At 39.5% G+C, this 14,239-nt stretch overlaps 1 protein-coding gene across 3 annotated transcripts in view; it reads left to right on the forward strand.

Moving 5' to 3' along the window:
* The window catches only part of TBCCD1 (TBCC domain containing 1), a 23,309-nt gene continuing 9,070 nt past the window's right edge, over positions 1–14,239 (forward strand). For 2 of the 3 annotated variants that reach the window (XM_082840526.1, XM_082840525.1), the window contains exons 1-6: positions 1–76; positions 2,577–2,955; positions 7,360–7,515; positions 10,499–10,865; positions 12,663–12,849; positions 12,984–13,481. In XM_082840526.1, the coding sequence (XP_082696652.1) occupies positions 48–76; positions 2,577–2,955; positions 7,360–7,515; positions 10,499–10,865; positions 12,663–12,849; positions 12,984–13,481 (1,616 nt within the window). In that variant the 5' untranslated portion in view covers positions 1–47. The remainder of the gene's footprint in view (positions 77–2,576; positions 2,956–7,359; positions 7,516–10,498; positions 10,866–12,662; positions 12,850–12,983; positions 13,482–14,239) is intronic. The other variant, XM_082840527.1, reaches the window with a different exon arrangement.

A 14,239-nucleotide genomic window follows, 5' to 3' on the forward strand; every position in this document is an offset into this window, starting at 1 on the left:
CGGGCGCTGGCCGGTCTGGCGGAGGAGGCGCGGCTGCGCGCTGGGAGATGCGGCCAGTTGGCCCCTACCTTCGCAGGTAACCGCGCGCGGGCCGGTGCCAGGGAAGGAGGGAGGAGCCCATCAGGCCTCGGGCTCGGGCTGGGGAGGCCGCCTTCGCGCTCGCCAGGTCTTGGGTCCTCTACGGACCCTGTCAGCTGGGGCTTCTCGGTTCCTGAAGTGAGATTGGGGCGCGCTCGGACGGCCCACTCAGAGCCGCATCCTGGACCGCGTCCTACCCCAGAGAGCGGACGAGGTGGCGGCAAAGCCTCGGTAGGACCGCCTTGGGCCTCACGCCGATCTCCCTGCCCGAATAAGCCGGATCCCAGCGCATCCCAGGGGAGCTCTTGAAGAGGGAAGGAGCCCCAGTTTATGTTTACGAATTTAGCCCTCTCTAGTTTCGTGGTTGGAATAGAGGGTTCATCCCCAGGTTCTGGCTTTTGATTGCTAACTTCAGGGACAGGGGTCAGTACCTCACAGAGCAGCCTATTTTCATTTTGGAGCGGACTAAGATCTTCCTCACAGAACTTTCATCGTCTGGTGTTACTCAGAGGGACGTTAAGCCATTCCCAATTTGGAAGACAGCTGCCATCTACCCTCTCACACCCTTCTTTTGGGTTTATGCTTCCATGATCTTACACCTGGTCCTTAGGTGGCCTAACATTTAAGGCCAGTCATTCTGGTCATTCTCTTCTGGATTCACTCCTATTTTCCAGAGTCTCCCAAAACTGGGTTCCTAAAATACATTTGTAAGTAACACAGTTCTCAAGTCAGACAGACTTGAATTCTAATCCAGGGCTCTGCCAACTCAAGTATGTGACTTTGGGTAAGTCCCTTAACTTTTCTAAGCCTCAGTTTTCTCATCTGAAAATGGGGATAATCATATGTATCTCCAGGTGGTTGTGCGGATGAAAGGTGAAGAACATGAAATACTTAAAATGCTACCTGGCACATAGTAAGCACTCAATTGATGTCAATTACTTTTTGAACAGAGAATTCCCAAAAGAAGCACAATTTTCTTAAAGTCAAATGCAAAACATAATAATAGCAATAAAACATTTTGATATAATCAAATTGATGGAACAATCTGATATAATCATTTTGGAAAGCAATGGTAATATATGTCAGGAGCTTCAGAAATCTCAGTTACTTCATTTCACAAATGCACATCTGAAAATTTTCTCTGGGAATTAATCATAATGCAGAAAATATGCAGAAAGATGGTAATTATAGCATTATTTATAAAAGTGAAAACATTTAAACATTTTTTAGTGGAAAATTTTAACATACACAAAAGTAGAATAGGTAAGTGAACCCCCATGTATTCATCATCTAGCTTCAACAATGATAAATAGTTTGCCTATCTTGTTTTTGTGAAAAAGTTTAAACCTACGAAATGTCTGAAAATAGAACAGTTGAATAAACTGGGGTACATTTATTTAGAGTGCTATTAAGCTTTTAAAATAAGACAGAATTGTATTATAAAATAATACAGACTATATAGTATTATCACAACTATGACAATTCAAAAACTAATATCTAACTTGTGTAGAAAAAAAAACAAGGAAGTACAGTAAAATATTAACTAGTTTCCCTTTGGTGGTGGGACTGTGGATGATTTCCTCCCCTTCTATTTTTAGATATTTAACAAATATTTCCTAAAAATCATGTATTGTTGTTATAACAATGAACAAACAAAATCTAAAAATATTGCATCTGAACTAAGGACAGTAGAATATGCCAGAGCAGGTTCACTGTTATAGAGACTAAAGATGCTTTGACTTTCCTTGATCTATTTTTGCAGCCTACGTTTACCTGAGCATTCTTTTTCTTTTTTTTCTTTTTTTTTTTTGCGGTACGCGGGCCTCTCACTGTTGTGGCCTCTCCCGTTGCGGAGCACAGGCTCCGGACGCGCAGGCTCAGCGGCCATGGCTCATGGGCCCAGCCGCTCCGCGGCATGTGGGATCTTCCCGGACCGGGGCACGGACCCATGTCCCCTGCATTGGCAGGCGGACTCTCAACCACTGCGCCACCAGGGAAGCCCTACCTGAGCATTTTTGTCTGCCACCCTGTGCTAGTGCTTCATATTGAGTTCATATGGTCAGCTAACACGTCCAGATCTTTAATCAGGCATCCTCTATGTGTAAGTGATTGGACTTTGAAATTTTATTCCCCTTATTTTGACTAGTGTTTCCCCTCAGGATAGAGCAAGATTTCTGGTGATAGGATGGCTCTTTCCCATTTCTTCTTTTCTTCGTCCTGAGCAGGCGTCTATCTCATACCTCATGCATTTACACGCTTCCTTGAACAACCACTTTGAACAACTCAAGTGAGATAGTTTTATTACAATATTTTTCTTGCTCAAATAGATTATAATGTGATCTGACCAAAAATCTATTCTGCTTTTGTTTGATGAACTAGATCCACTTTTTAAATTGACATAGTACATTTAAAAACAGTTAAGGGAGGGGTCACCTTACAAGAAACTGTGTAAATGCATTTTATTTCAAATTAGCTTGTGAAGAAACTTTGTTTCCTAGGTATGCAAAGAAGCCTTTTCACACAGATGTCCTTAGAGATAATATGGATGAGTCCGGAGTTCTCCTCTGGGTGAAAGCAGAACCCTTTATAGTGGGCGCCTTGCAGGTCCCCCCTCCATCCAAGTTCAGTCTTCACTATCTCAGGAAGATATCCACCTATGTGCGAACCCGGGCCACAGAGGGAGGTTACCCACGCCTGTCCTGGTCTACATGGAGGCACATTGCATGTGGAAAGCTGCAGTTGGCTAAGGATCTGGCCTGGCTTTACTTTGAAATATTTGATAGTCTTGCAGTGAAGACACCGAAGGAGCGCCTGGAATGGTCTGAGATTCTGTCCAACTGCATGTCTGAGGATGAAGTCGAAAAGCAAAGAAATCAGGTATGGATTTATGTGTACATGTATGTGTGTTTAATTACTTTGGGAAATAAACTATTTAAAATTTTTGTACTAGCTGTACAGTGTGCAGTTTAAGGTTTTAATGACCATGTGATGCCAAAGCACCATTTAAGTTTTAGCAGTTCCAGTTTGACAATATTTAGTGACTTAGTCCTTACTTAGCAATCCTTATTCACTTATTTTTAAAGCTGTAATGTTATAGAAACCCTGTAATTGGAAGAGAGAAATATTTTCATTGACATTAAAACTACCGAGGTACATGAGTGCTTATGAACTGCTGACATGTTACGGTCCGAGCACCTGACTCTTTTTAAGTGAGCGTCTGCTATATGCTGAGATTCAAAGATGATTAGAACAGCAGCTCTGACCTCATGGAGCTCATAGACTAGTAGGTGAAGCTGGTGTGTAAAAAAGTGCTATTTAATAGACATTTCTCCAAAGGAGACATACAGATGGCTAACAGATGCTCAACATCACTAATTATTAGAGAAGTGCAAATCAAAACCACACTGAACTCTATTCAGTACTCTGTAATGACCTATATGGGAAAAGAATCTAAAAAAGAGTGGGTATATGTATATGTATAACTGATTCACTCTGTTGTACAGCAGAAACTAACACAACAGTGTAAATCAACTATGCTCCAATAAAAAAGAAACCCACATTGAGGTATTACCTCACACTGTTCAGAATGGCTATCATCAAAAAGTCTACAAATAATAAATGCTGGAGAGGGTGTAGAGAAGAGGTTACCCTCCTACACTGCTGGTGGGAATGTAAATTGGTGCAGCCACTATGGAAAACAGTATGGAAGTTCCTCAAAAAACTAAAAATAAAGCTACCATATGATCCTGCAATCCTACTCCTGGGCATATATCCAAAGAAAATTCTAATTTGAAAAGATGCATGCACCCCAATGTTCACAGCAGCATGTTTACAATAACCAAGGCATGGAAGCAACCTGAGTGTCCATTAATAGATGAATGGATAAAGAAGATGTGATATATTTTGATATATATATGTGTGTGTGTGTGTGTGTGTGTGTGTGTGTGTATAATGGAATATTACTCAGCCATAAAAAAGAATGAAATAATGCCATTTGCAGCAACACGGATGGACCTAGAGGTTATCATACTAAGTGAAGTAAGACAGAAAGACAAATATTATGTGATATCACTTATATGTGGATCTAAAAAATAGTACAAATGAACTTATTTACAAAACCGAAACAGACTCACAGACATAGAAAACAAACTTGTGGTTACCAAAGGGGAAGAGGGGGAGTGATAATTTAGGAGTATGGGGTTAACAGATGCAAACTACCATATATAAAATAGATAAGCAACAAGGATCTGCTGTATAGCACAGGGAACTATATTCAATATCTTGTAATACACTATAATGGAAAAGAATCAAAAAAAAGAATATAAATATATAACATATGTACATATGTATAACCAAATCACTTTGCTGTACACCTGAAGCTAACAAAATATTGTAAATCAACTATACTTTAGTTTTAAAAGTGCTATTTAATAGTATGGAATGTGCAATAAAAGTATGCATAAAATACAGAAATAGAATAGAGAAGACAATGATTAATTCTGGTGATGAGGAAAGACTTCACAAAGAAAGTATATTATTCAGGGTAGGCTATTACAGTAACAGGTGATCCCAGCATTTTAGTGGCTTGGCGAAATAACAGTTTATTTCTTATTCATGTGGCAGTCCAGTATAGGGCATCTGGTTGGATGAGTCTCTAGGCTGCTGTCATCTAAGCAATGACTGAGGGATCTAGGCATCTTCTGTCTTTTGGAGCCACTATTATACTAGGTTAAAAACAAACAAAAATGAAATTTCAGTGGCTTACAGTAACTAAGGTTTATTTCTTGCTTATTTTACATTTAGGCTGCACCTTAGCTATGGCTCTTTTCCAGGCTGTGTCTCTATGTGTCTGCCCATTTGGAGACTCAGGCTGAAGAAACAGCTTCTATGTAGGTCATGTCTATTCTTGGGATAGAAGGGAAGAGCAACAGAGCAGGAGAAAAGTCTTGATGCCTCTTAAAACTTTTGCTCAGATGTGACATAAACTACAACTACTTTTGTTCCATTGGCCAAAAGCTTTGTCACATGTCCATGCCTGAAATTAATAAGATGGGAGGTAAACTACCTCACAGGAGGCACGGAAATCCCATGGCCATGGGAAGGGCCGTGTAAGCCTCTTGGAGGATGAGGAAGTGAACAATTGCAAATAAAATACAGTTTGCCACAGCCATTCCCACTAGGGCCTGAGTCCTTCACTTCCATTTCTTTGGGAAAGTTTTTGGGAGGCTTAAAAGCAGTATATGTAAACCCACCCACATTCCATTGACTAACCCAGTTATGCCATATGCAACTTCAAAGGAGGCTGGGAAATGCCATCTAATTGTGTGATCAGGAAGGAAAGGCATTTAGTTAGCATCTAGCCAGTCTCTACCACATGGTATAATATCTAAACAAGGGTTTGGAGATTGAAAAAAGAGTTTTGCAAGCAACCAGGAGGAGAAGGGCATTATAGTTTTCATTAATTAAACATTTATTGAGTGCCTACTATGTGCTAGGTACAGTAGTGGGTGCTGTGGATACAGATATGAATAAAACCTTCAAGAAGCTCCAATTTTTTTGAGTGCTTACTATGTACTAGTTTCTATGCTAGTTACTAGGAATATAAAAATGAAAAAGAGAAAGATCTTACAGTCTCATGGAGAGGCAGGTATATGAAGGAATAATGATAATATAACAAATAATTGTTAAATGGAAGTATGTATAAAATCAGGGAATTACGTTGAGTGAAAAAAGTCAATCCCAAGAGGTGACATACTATATGATTCCATTTATGTAACATTCTTGAAATGACAAAATTATGGAGATAGAGAACAGATAAGTGGTTAGGGGCTAAAGAAGGGGTGAGGTAGGGTGGGAAATGGAGCCACTAGTATAATAGTGGCTTCAAAAGACAGAAAATGCCTAGATCCCTGAGTCATTGCTTAGATGACAGCAGCCTAGAGACTCATCCAACCAGATGCCCTGTGTTGGATTGCCACGTGAATAAAAGGCTATACATAAAAGGGCAACATGAAAGAACCTTGCGTGTATGGAAGTGTTCTGTACCCTGACGGCATCCGTGTCAATACCCTGGCTGTGCTGTTGTATGATAGTTTTGCAAGATGGGAAACTGGATAAAAAGTACATGGGGGCTTCCCTGGTGGCGCAGTGGTTGAGAGTCCGCCTGCCGATGCAGGGGACACGGGTTCGTGCCCCGGTCCGGGAAGATCCCACATGCCGCGGATCAGCTGGGCCCGTGAGCCATGGCCGCTGAGCCTGCGCCTCCGGAGCCTGTGCTCCACAACGGGAGAGGCCACAACAGTGAGAGGCCCGCGTACCGCAAAAAAAAAAAAGAAAAAAAAAAAGTACATGGGATCTCTCTGTTCTTGCAGCTGCATGTGAAACTGCAGTTACCTCAAAAAGTTTAATTAAGCAAGTAAAAATTTTTTAAAATATATAGATTCATGAGGTTCCACATTGACAGCTGATTGAATTGGTAGGTTTAGGTGATCCTGAGAATCATATTTTTAAGTTCTCTAGGCATACTGACTTTTAGCCATGTTGGGAATCAGGGTGAATATAGCTGTAGACCCAGATGTATTACTTCACTTTTTTGCCTCTCTCGTATGTGTATGGGAATGGGTATATGAGGATAATCATGAGCTTCAAATCCTGAGCTTCAAACCACACCCTTCTTCAAATAATAAATGACGTAACATCTGTCAGACCAGTAGTATTTTTTTTTTAAGTCAAACACCTTTTTTAAGAATTTGATGAGAACCTGAGGCCTACTCCCCACAAAATGCATATACACCAAAAAATTGCGTACAGTTTCAGGTGTTGCACTGATATCCTGAACTTTCTTGATAAGTCTGTGATCGGGTTAAACTAACCTCTGTGTCTTGATTAAATTTCCTTCTTCCTTTCTTTCATCTATTTGTTTATTCAGATTACTAAGTTTTTTTTTTAATTGTAATTGTAAACTTCTGAAATAATATGCTTTAAAAAAGTATGTACTTCATCCTTTCCACTTCATCAGTTTTGGAAGAGAATGACTATGGCCATAGATGCTACATAGCTTTCTGAGAAAGTAAATGACTCTAGTTTAATTAGTTTTAGAAACTCCTACATCTGGGTATCAGAGACATACATATCCAACGCTAGCAATGTTTCCACATTTGTCTTCTTAGGATCAGCACACTGTTGTGAATTTCTTTTACTATATCTACTTAGTTACTATATCTAATAGTGGGTGATGTTGTTTTAAGACATGTGTTCATCATTTATTTTCTTCTTGCACAGCTTTCAGTGGACACCCTACAGTTTCTGCTCTTCTTATATATACAACAGTTAAACAAGGTCTCCCTGAGGACATCTTTGATTGGAGAAGAGTGGCCTAGTCCCAGACACAGATCTCAGTCTCCTGACCTGACTGAAAAATCCAGTTGTCATAATAAGGTACTGTTTAAATTATGATCTCTTTCTCTGAAAGGGACAATTTGTGAGGGAGACAGTTTGCCTTCATTAAAAATTACTTTGAATTGCTTATATAAGCCAGAGATTTGTTGGCTTGATTTGTTTTGTTTTGTTTTTTCTTTCTTTTCCTAATTATAAAACGAAATCAATATGTACAATCTTAATCAAGATAGAGAAGTGATTTCAGTTCCTGCAACGACACAAAAATCACTTAGATAATTTTCAGGCAAATCGTTCACTCTACTCTTACTAGTATTCCCATTTTTGCAAATGTTAATGAATTTGATTTCGCATGATTGTAGGCAACTCAGTTAACTTCTCTAGCTTGGCTTCTTTTCTCTAAATGGAGATGATAATGCCTATTTCTGAATGGCTGTGAGAATTCAGTAATACATAGCATGAGACTTGTTGCATCATAAGCACCAGTATATGGTGACTTTAGTTTGTGCTATAGCATGACCTCTCCCAGCAACTGATTGGACCAGGGGTGGACACTTGACTAGAATAACCCATTCCTAGGTATGTATTTGAAATTGGTCTGATTTGAAATGATGATCTGGCCCAATCAGTACCCCAGGGATTGAAGAAATTACCCAGTTGGTGATAGGTATTTGCTGGTAGCTCATGTGGCATTGGGACCAGAATAGCTACCACATCCGTGAGTGACCTGGAGTTATGAGGGATTAGCAACTCTGAGATAAAGAAGAGAATGGAACAGACATGCAGAGAGACCTGAGAGAGAACCAGGTTCAAGATGGCTTTCCAGTTCCAGTTCTGATGAGGTTTCCCTGTACTTCAGTTTGGGAGATGATTGTATGTCCCTACAGTAGAATCTCCCTTCACTTGAATTATCTTGTATTCCCCATTCCAGTGAAAGTTACCACCAGCCACCCTTGCTTTCTCTATCACCACCCATACCTAGTTAGTTGTCAAGTCTTACTGATTCTGCATTCAAAATAACTCTTTAAAATTTTGTCCTTTTTTTGGGAATTCCCTGGCAGTCCAGTGGTTAGAACTCGGTGCTCTCACTGCCGGGGGCCTGGGTTCGATCCCTGGTCAGGGAACTAAGATCCTGCAAGCCTCGAGGTGCAGCCAAAATAAAATTTATCCTTTTTCTTCCTCTGTATAGGTCCTAATGTCATTTTTTTTTTTTTGCTTTGATTTCTATAATTAGATCCTACTTGGTCACCCTGCTTTCAATCTATAGCCCACCTACTACACTGGACTTTCTAAAATACAGATCCTTTGTATCCATCTCCTGTCAGAACTCCATCAGTGAATTCTCATTGTCATTGTTGTTTTCATCTTGTACTGTTTGGAGCCTTCTTAAGCCTACTTACCGTGGGGGAGGGAGATGCAGCAAGAGGGAGGAAGAGCAGGTGAGGCTGTGGACAGCTCTGCTTTGAAATGTTCTTTGGCATCCAAATGAGAGTTTATTAAAAAGAAAAATGGTATAGCTATTTACAAAATAGCTTATTTTGTCTCTGGCACACAAAATAAAGTCCAGATATCTTAGTATTTCATACAGAGCCTTTTGTGACTGGTCCCTGCCTACCATTTTACCTTTACCTGCCACTTCCCAGCATGCTCCCTACACCCCACCCAGACCTTCCGTTTCTCTGAACACAGCAGGTGATTTTACTCCTATGGGCCTTTGGTTGCTGTTCCCTAGGCCTAGAATGCTTTTTTCCCTGCTCTGTTTGCATAACTACCAGTGTCAATCAAGAATCTATTCAAACAGCGCTCCACTAAGATTTGTTTTCCCCAAATGAAGTTCTTTGTTCTTCTCATGCTCATAGAACATCTTACAGATCTCTGCTATAGGTCTCATCCCACTGTGTTATAGTTATTTGTTTATATTGTCATTTCACTACATAGTTGCTGAATTCCTTGAGGACAGGAACTATGTCTTATTTAGTTTGCATAATTCATCACTTAACACTGCTCATATCACATATCTGTCAAATGAATAAGCCAAGTTATTGGTACGTCTGCCAACTCAAAGCTTATTCCCAAGGTTATAACTTCTCTTTTCTTTTTTTAATTTATTTATTTTATTTATATTTATTTTTGGCTGCGTTGGGTCTCGTCGCTGCACGTGGGCTTTCTCTAGTTGCAGCGAGCGGGGCTACTTTTCATTGCTGTGCGCAGGCTTCTCATTGTGGTGGCCTCTCTTGTTGCGGAGCACAGGCTCTAGGCACACGGGCTTCAGTAGTTGCAGCACGCAGGCTCAGTAATTGTGGCTCACGGGCTCTAGAGTGCAGGCTCAGTAGTTGTGGTGCCTGGGCTTAGTTGCTCTGCGGCATGTGGGATATTCCCGGACCAGGGCTCGAACCCGTGTCCCCTGCATTGGCAGGCAGATTCTTAACCACTGCGCCACCAGGGAAGCCCCCAAGGTTATAACTTCTCTTAAATCTGGTTACTGTAAGATCAGTTGCCTTGTTTCATTAGATTTTGAAATTCCTTCTGTAATTTGAGAAGGTAAATTTTAAAAAAAACCTAGTGCTTCATGAAATGAATGTCTGAGGCGGTTATTTTTATGTTTGATCTGAAACTTTTAGAATATTTAATACTAGCTGTGTGACCTTGGGCAAGTTTCTGAACCTTTTTGGATCTTCATTTCTTCATCTGTAGAATGGGCACGGTAATAGCATCTATCCTAAGACTGTTGCTAGTTATAAATATGTTAAAGTTTGTATAACAGTGCTTGGCACACACTGAGGGTTAGCTACTAGTATTACTTTTGAGTTATCTAAGGTAGAGAAAGAATCTGTTTATACCTATTACGTGCACAGAAAATCTTTATAAGGTTTATATAGCCACTTTAAATGCTTTTGGGAGGATGAGGCAAAGTATAAATACAAAATAATTAAAATATAAAAGTCTCAGGTCTTACTGTTCTGTTGAAACAATGAGTTTCAATCTCATTGATCTGTTAAAAGTGCTTTCTTTTGATATTTTTTAGAACTGGAATGATTACAGTCACCAAGCTTTTGTCTGTGATCATCTGTCAGATCTCCTTGAACTGCTTGTAGATCCAGAACAACTCACTGCATCATTTCATTCAACCCATAGTAGTCTAGTCTCTCGAGAAGCTGTTGTAGCACTCAGCTTTCTTATTGAAGGTACAGTGAGTGGAGCCAGGAAGATATATCCACTTTATGAACTTGCACTGTGGCAACCACTACATGCAGAAAGTGGCTTCTCAAAGACCTCTAAGGCCTTTTCTTTCTACAAGCTGGAAGCCTGGTTGAGAGCCTCTTTAACTGGGAATCCATTTGGTGTATCTGCTTGCCTCAAGTCTGGGAAGAAATTGGCTTGGGCTCACCAAGGTATTTATTAATATTTTAATCTATATTAAATTGAATGACAGGTTAAGGAACCTAGTGTTTTCTGGTGTATTAATGATCACATGTCTTTTGTGGAAGACCTAAAAAATATTGCTACTATAAAACAGAAAAAGGGAACGTCTCTTTTGTATATGACTTTTTCTCAAGGCTGCAACAGTTTGAGAGAGTTGATTCATTAGTCCAAGTTGTTTTGGTTGCAGTTAGTAGAAACTCCAACTTCGGTTGGTCCTTTTCTTTGCTCTGCTCTTCTCTTTTCGGACTCTTTTCCCCCTCTCACTCTCATATGCTCATTTACTTGAAGCTTTCCTATTTTCTAGGCACCCTACCAGAAATTGGCCATTCCATAGTTACAACCTCATAGAATTGGTGTAAAGGTGAGATTCTTTTTTAGCTACACAGACACAAGCAGACTAGCTATTTCTAAATTGGAAATTTAAATTCATAGTAGAGAGAATTACACTTTGGTTGCAAATGTATCTATTCCTGATAGTCCAGGGATGGCTAGAGGGATAGGTTCAGGTACTGTATGACTTCTTCAGGCCCAGATATAAGTTTTAAGAAAAGAGGGGCCCAGATAGAAGTTTAAAGAGAAGTAGGTATCTGTACTAAGGCCAAGCAAAATTAATGGGAAAAAACTAGAATATACTTCCACAATCTCTGAGTTTCAAAGGTAAAGAAAAAATAGTTTCCGTGCAAATGTAAAAAAAAAAAAATCAGTTTCATATCAAATGTTTATAATTCTGAAAACCAGAAAATGGTTGAGCAACATCTACAGTGACCCAAGTATTATATATGCAACCAAGCTATTGCTCTAGCGTGAGCTCCGATTCTCAGATATGTAAGGCTCCTACAAATATACAGGAGATACTACATAATTCTTAATGTTGGTAAAAGAATATAAGTAAGTTTTTAAACGTTGTTAAGGTAGGCACTGGAGGAAAAAGGACATCTGACCTTTTAGGATTATACCAAAACATACTAGATAGTAGGATTACAAATAATTTTTATCTTGTTTTACTACTAGTATTTAAAATTTTTCTACAGTAGCCATATATTACTTTTCTAATAAAAGGAAACAATAAGAATTGTTTTAAAAGAAGAACAGCATACTATGTGACCTCTCCACATTTGGCCAGTTTTCTTTACAAGGGTATCCTGATGGTTTTCTGGGAAGTACAGTCTGAGAAGGCAATGATGTAATGGTGGGACTGTGTTAGGAGGGCAGCCTGCACAGATTTCTTGAGGGGTGAGTTTATGTTTAAGGCACCACGTTCGAGAGGAAGATGTGCTCTCACTTAGTAATGATCCTAGGAGTAAAGACGTGAACCCAAATACAATTCATGGAATGATGTGGTGAGTAACTTAGGAGGGGTTCAGAATTAGTATTATGGCAATTTAAAGAGATTATTTAAGAGTTGGGATGATAAATTAAGGCTGGTTGGAGAAGATACTATTTGAGTTGGGCCAGCTCTGCCACTTACTAGCCATATGGCCTTAGGCACATTACTTAAGTTAAAGGGTAGGCATGAAAAAATCTTAGATCTATAGGCAATGTTGAATGGATTATAGGTTTAACCTTTTTTTAAAAAACAAAAAAATTTGAAATATTGCAAATATACAGAAAAGCACAGAGAATAATATGGCATACCCAACACCCAAATCTAACATTTTTTTAAACCTCACACGGGTCTAATTTGAGACATGTAGACATGTGTAACCTCGTATGGTTGATTGTTTTTCTTTGAAACAATCTCATTTATTTATATTTTTCTTAAATAGTTGAAGGGACGACCAAAAGAGCTAAGATTGCTTGTAATACTCATGTGGCCCCTAGGATGCACCGCCTGGTGGTGATGAGCCAGGTTTACAAGCAGACATTGGCCAAGAGCTCAGATACTCTGGTGGGGGCACATGTAAAGATTCATCGTTGCAACGAGACTTTTGTATATCTGCTGTCTCCCTTACGGTAAGCAAGGGTGTTTTGATGTTGTGACGTTTTCTTTGGACCAGGATTTGTCCTTTTATTTGCCATCAGAATAATATTGTAGTCAGATATTTTTCATCGTATTCTTATTCAGAGAAATTTACCTCATTTTTCAGATCTGTAACAATTGAGAAGTGCAGGAATAGCACCTTCATCCTGGGCCCTGTACAGACTGCTCTTCATCTCCACAGCTGTGACAATGTTAAAGTCATTGCTGTTTGCCATCGTCTGTCCATCTCTTCTACAACAGGTTGCATCTTTCACATTCTGACGCCTACACGCCCACTTATTCTCTCTGGGAATCAGAGAGTAACTTTTGCCCCCTTTCATACCCATTACCCAATGCTGGAGGACCACATGGCCAGGACTGGCCTTGCTACAGTGCCTAACTATTGGGATAATCCCATGATTGTGTGCAGAGAGAACAGCAGCACAAATGTCTTCCGTCTCTTAGCACCATGTGAATTCTATGTGTTTATTATTCCCTTTGAAATGGAAGGGGACACAACAGAGATACCTGGGGGTCTTCCATCTGCATATCAGAAAGCACTGGGCCAAAGAGAAAAAAAGATACAGACCTGGCAGAAAACTGTGAAGGAGGCTCGTTTGACAAAGTGAGTATTTTCTAAAAGTAGTAATTTGTCTTATGTAAAACTCCATGGGAAAGCAAATGAACCTGCACATGTTTATAATTGTGCTAAAGAAATCAAAAAGACATAGTGTGTCTTTCACTAAGGTCAGTATCCCAGGCACAGTTTGGTTGGGGGATGGGAGCAAGTGGATACTCAAGTATTAGATTCCTTTCTTTTAAGTAGCTTAAGTTTAACTGGCAGATATAAGACTTAAATGAATGAAAGATCATATATAAGGTCAATCACAAATGGATTGGTTTTAGTTTTTAATTTACTTCTCTGCACTATACTAGTGGTTCTCAAACTGCATTGTGCATCAGGATCATCCAAAGAGCTCGTTGAAAATACAGGTTTCCTGGCTCCACCACTCCACAGGCAGACGTGCAAGGGTGGACTCCTAATGCTGGTCCATGGACTAATGCCAGTTTTTGTCAGAATTTTCCTAATCCACGGTAAAATGTGAAAAATAAGTACAGTGTTTTAAAATAATGCTAAATTTAGTCAATTTAGAATACTGTCTTTTATTCTGAAATTACTTTTTACTTTGGGGGTACTAAAATATTTTATTTTTAATAACATGCTTGTGATAGTAGATGGTTATAGTTTATTATGTCCACCACAAAATTTTATTTCAAGCGTTTTGATCTTTGAACTCTAGAAGCCAGGGACACGCTATATATAAACCATATATAAAGATTCAGAAAACATCAGTGTGGGTGGTCAGAGATTTATGGAGAAAA

Source organism: Leucopleurus acutus, assembly GCF_964270905.1.
Source record: "Leucopleurus acutus genome assembly, chromosome: 5".
Taxonomy (NCBI): domain Eukaryota; kingdom Metazoa; phylum Chordata; class Mammalia; order Artiodactyla; family Delphinidae; genus Leucopleurus; species Leucopleurus acutus.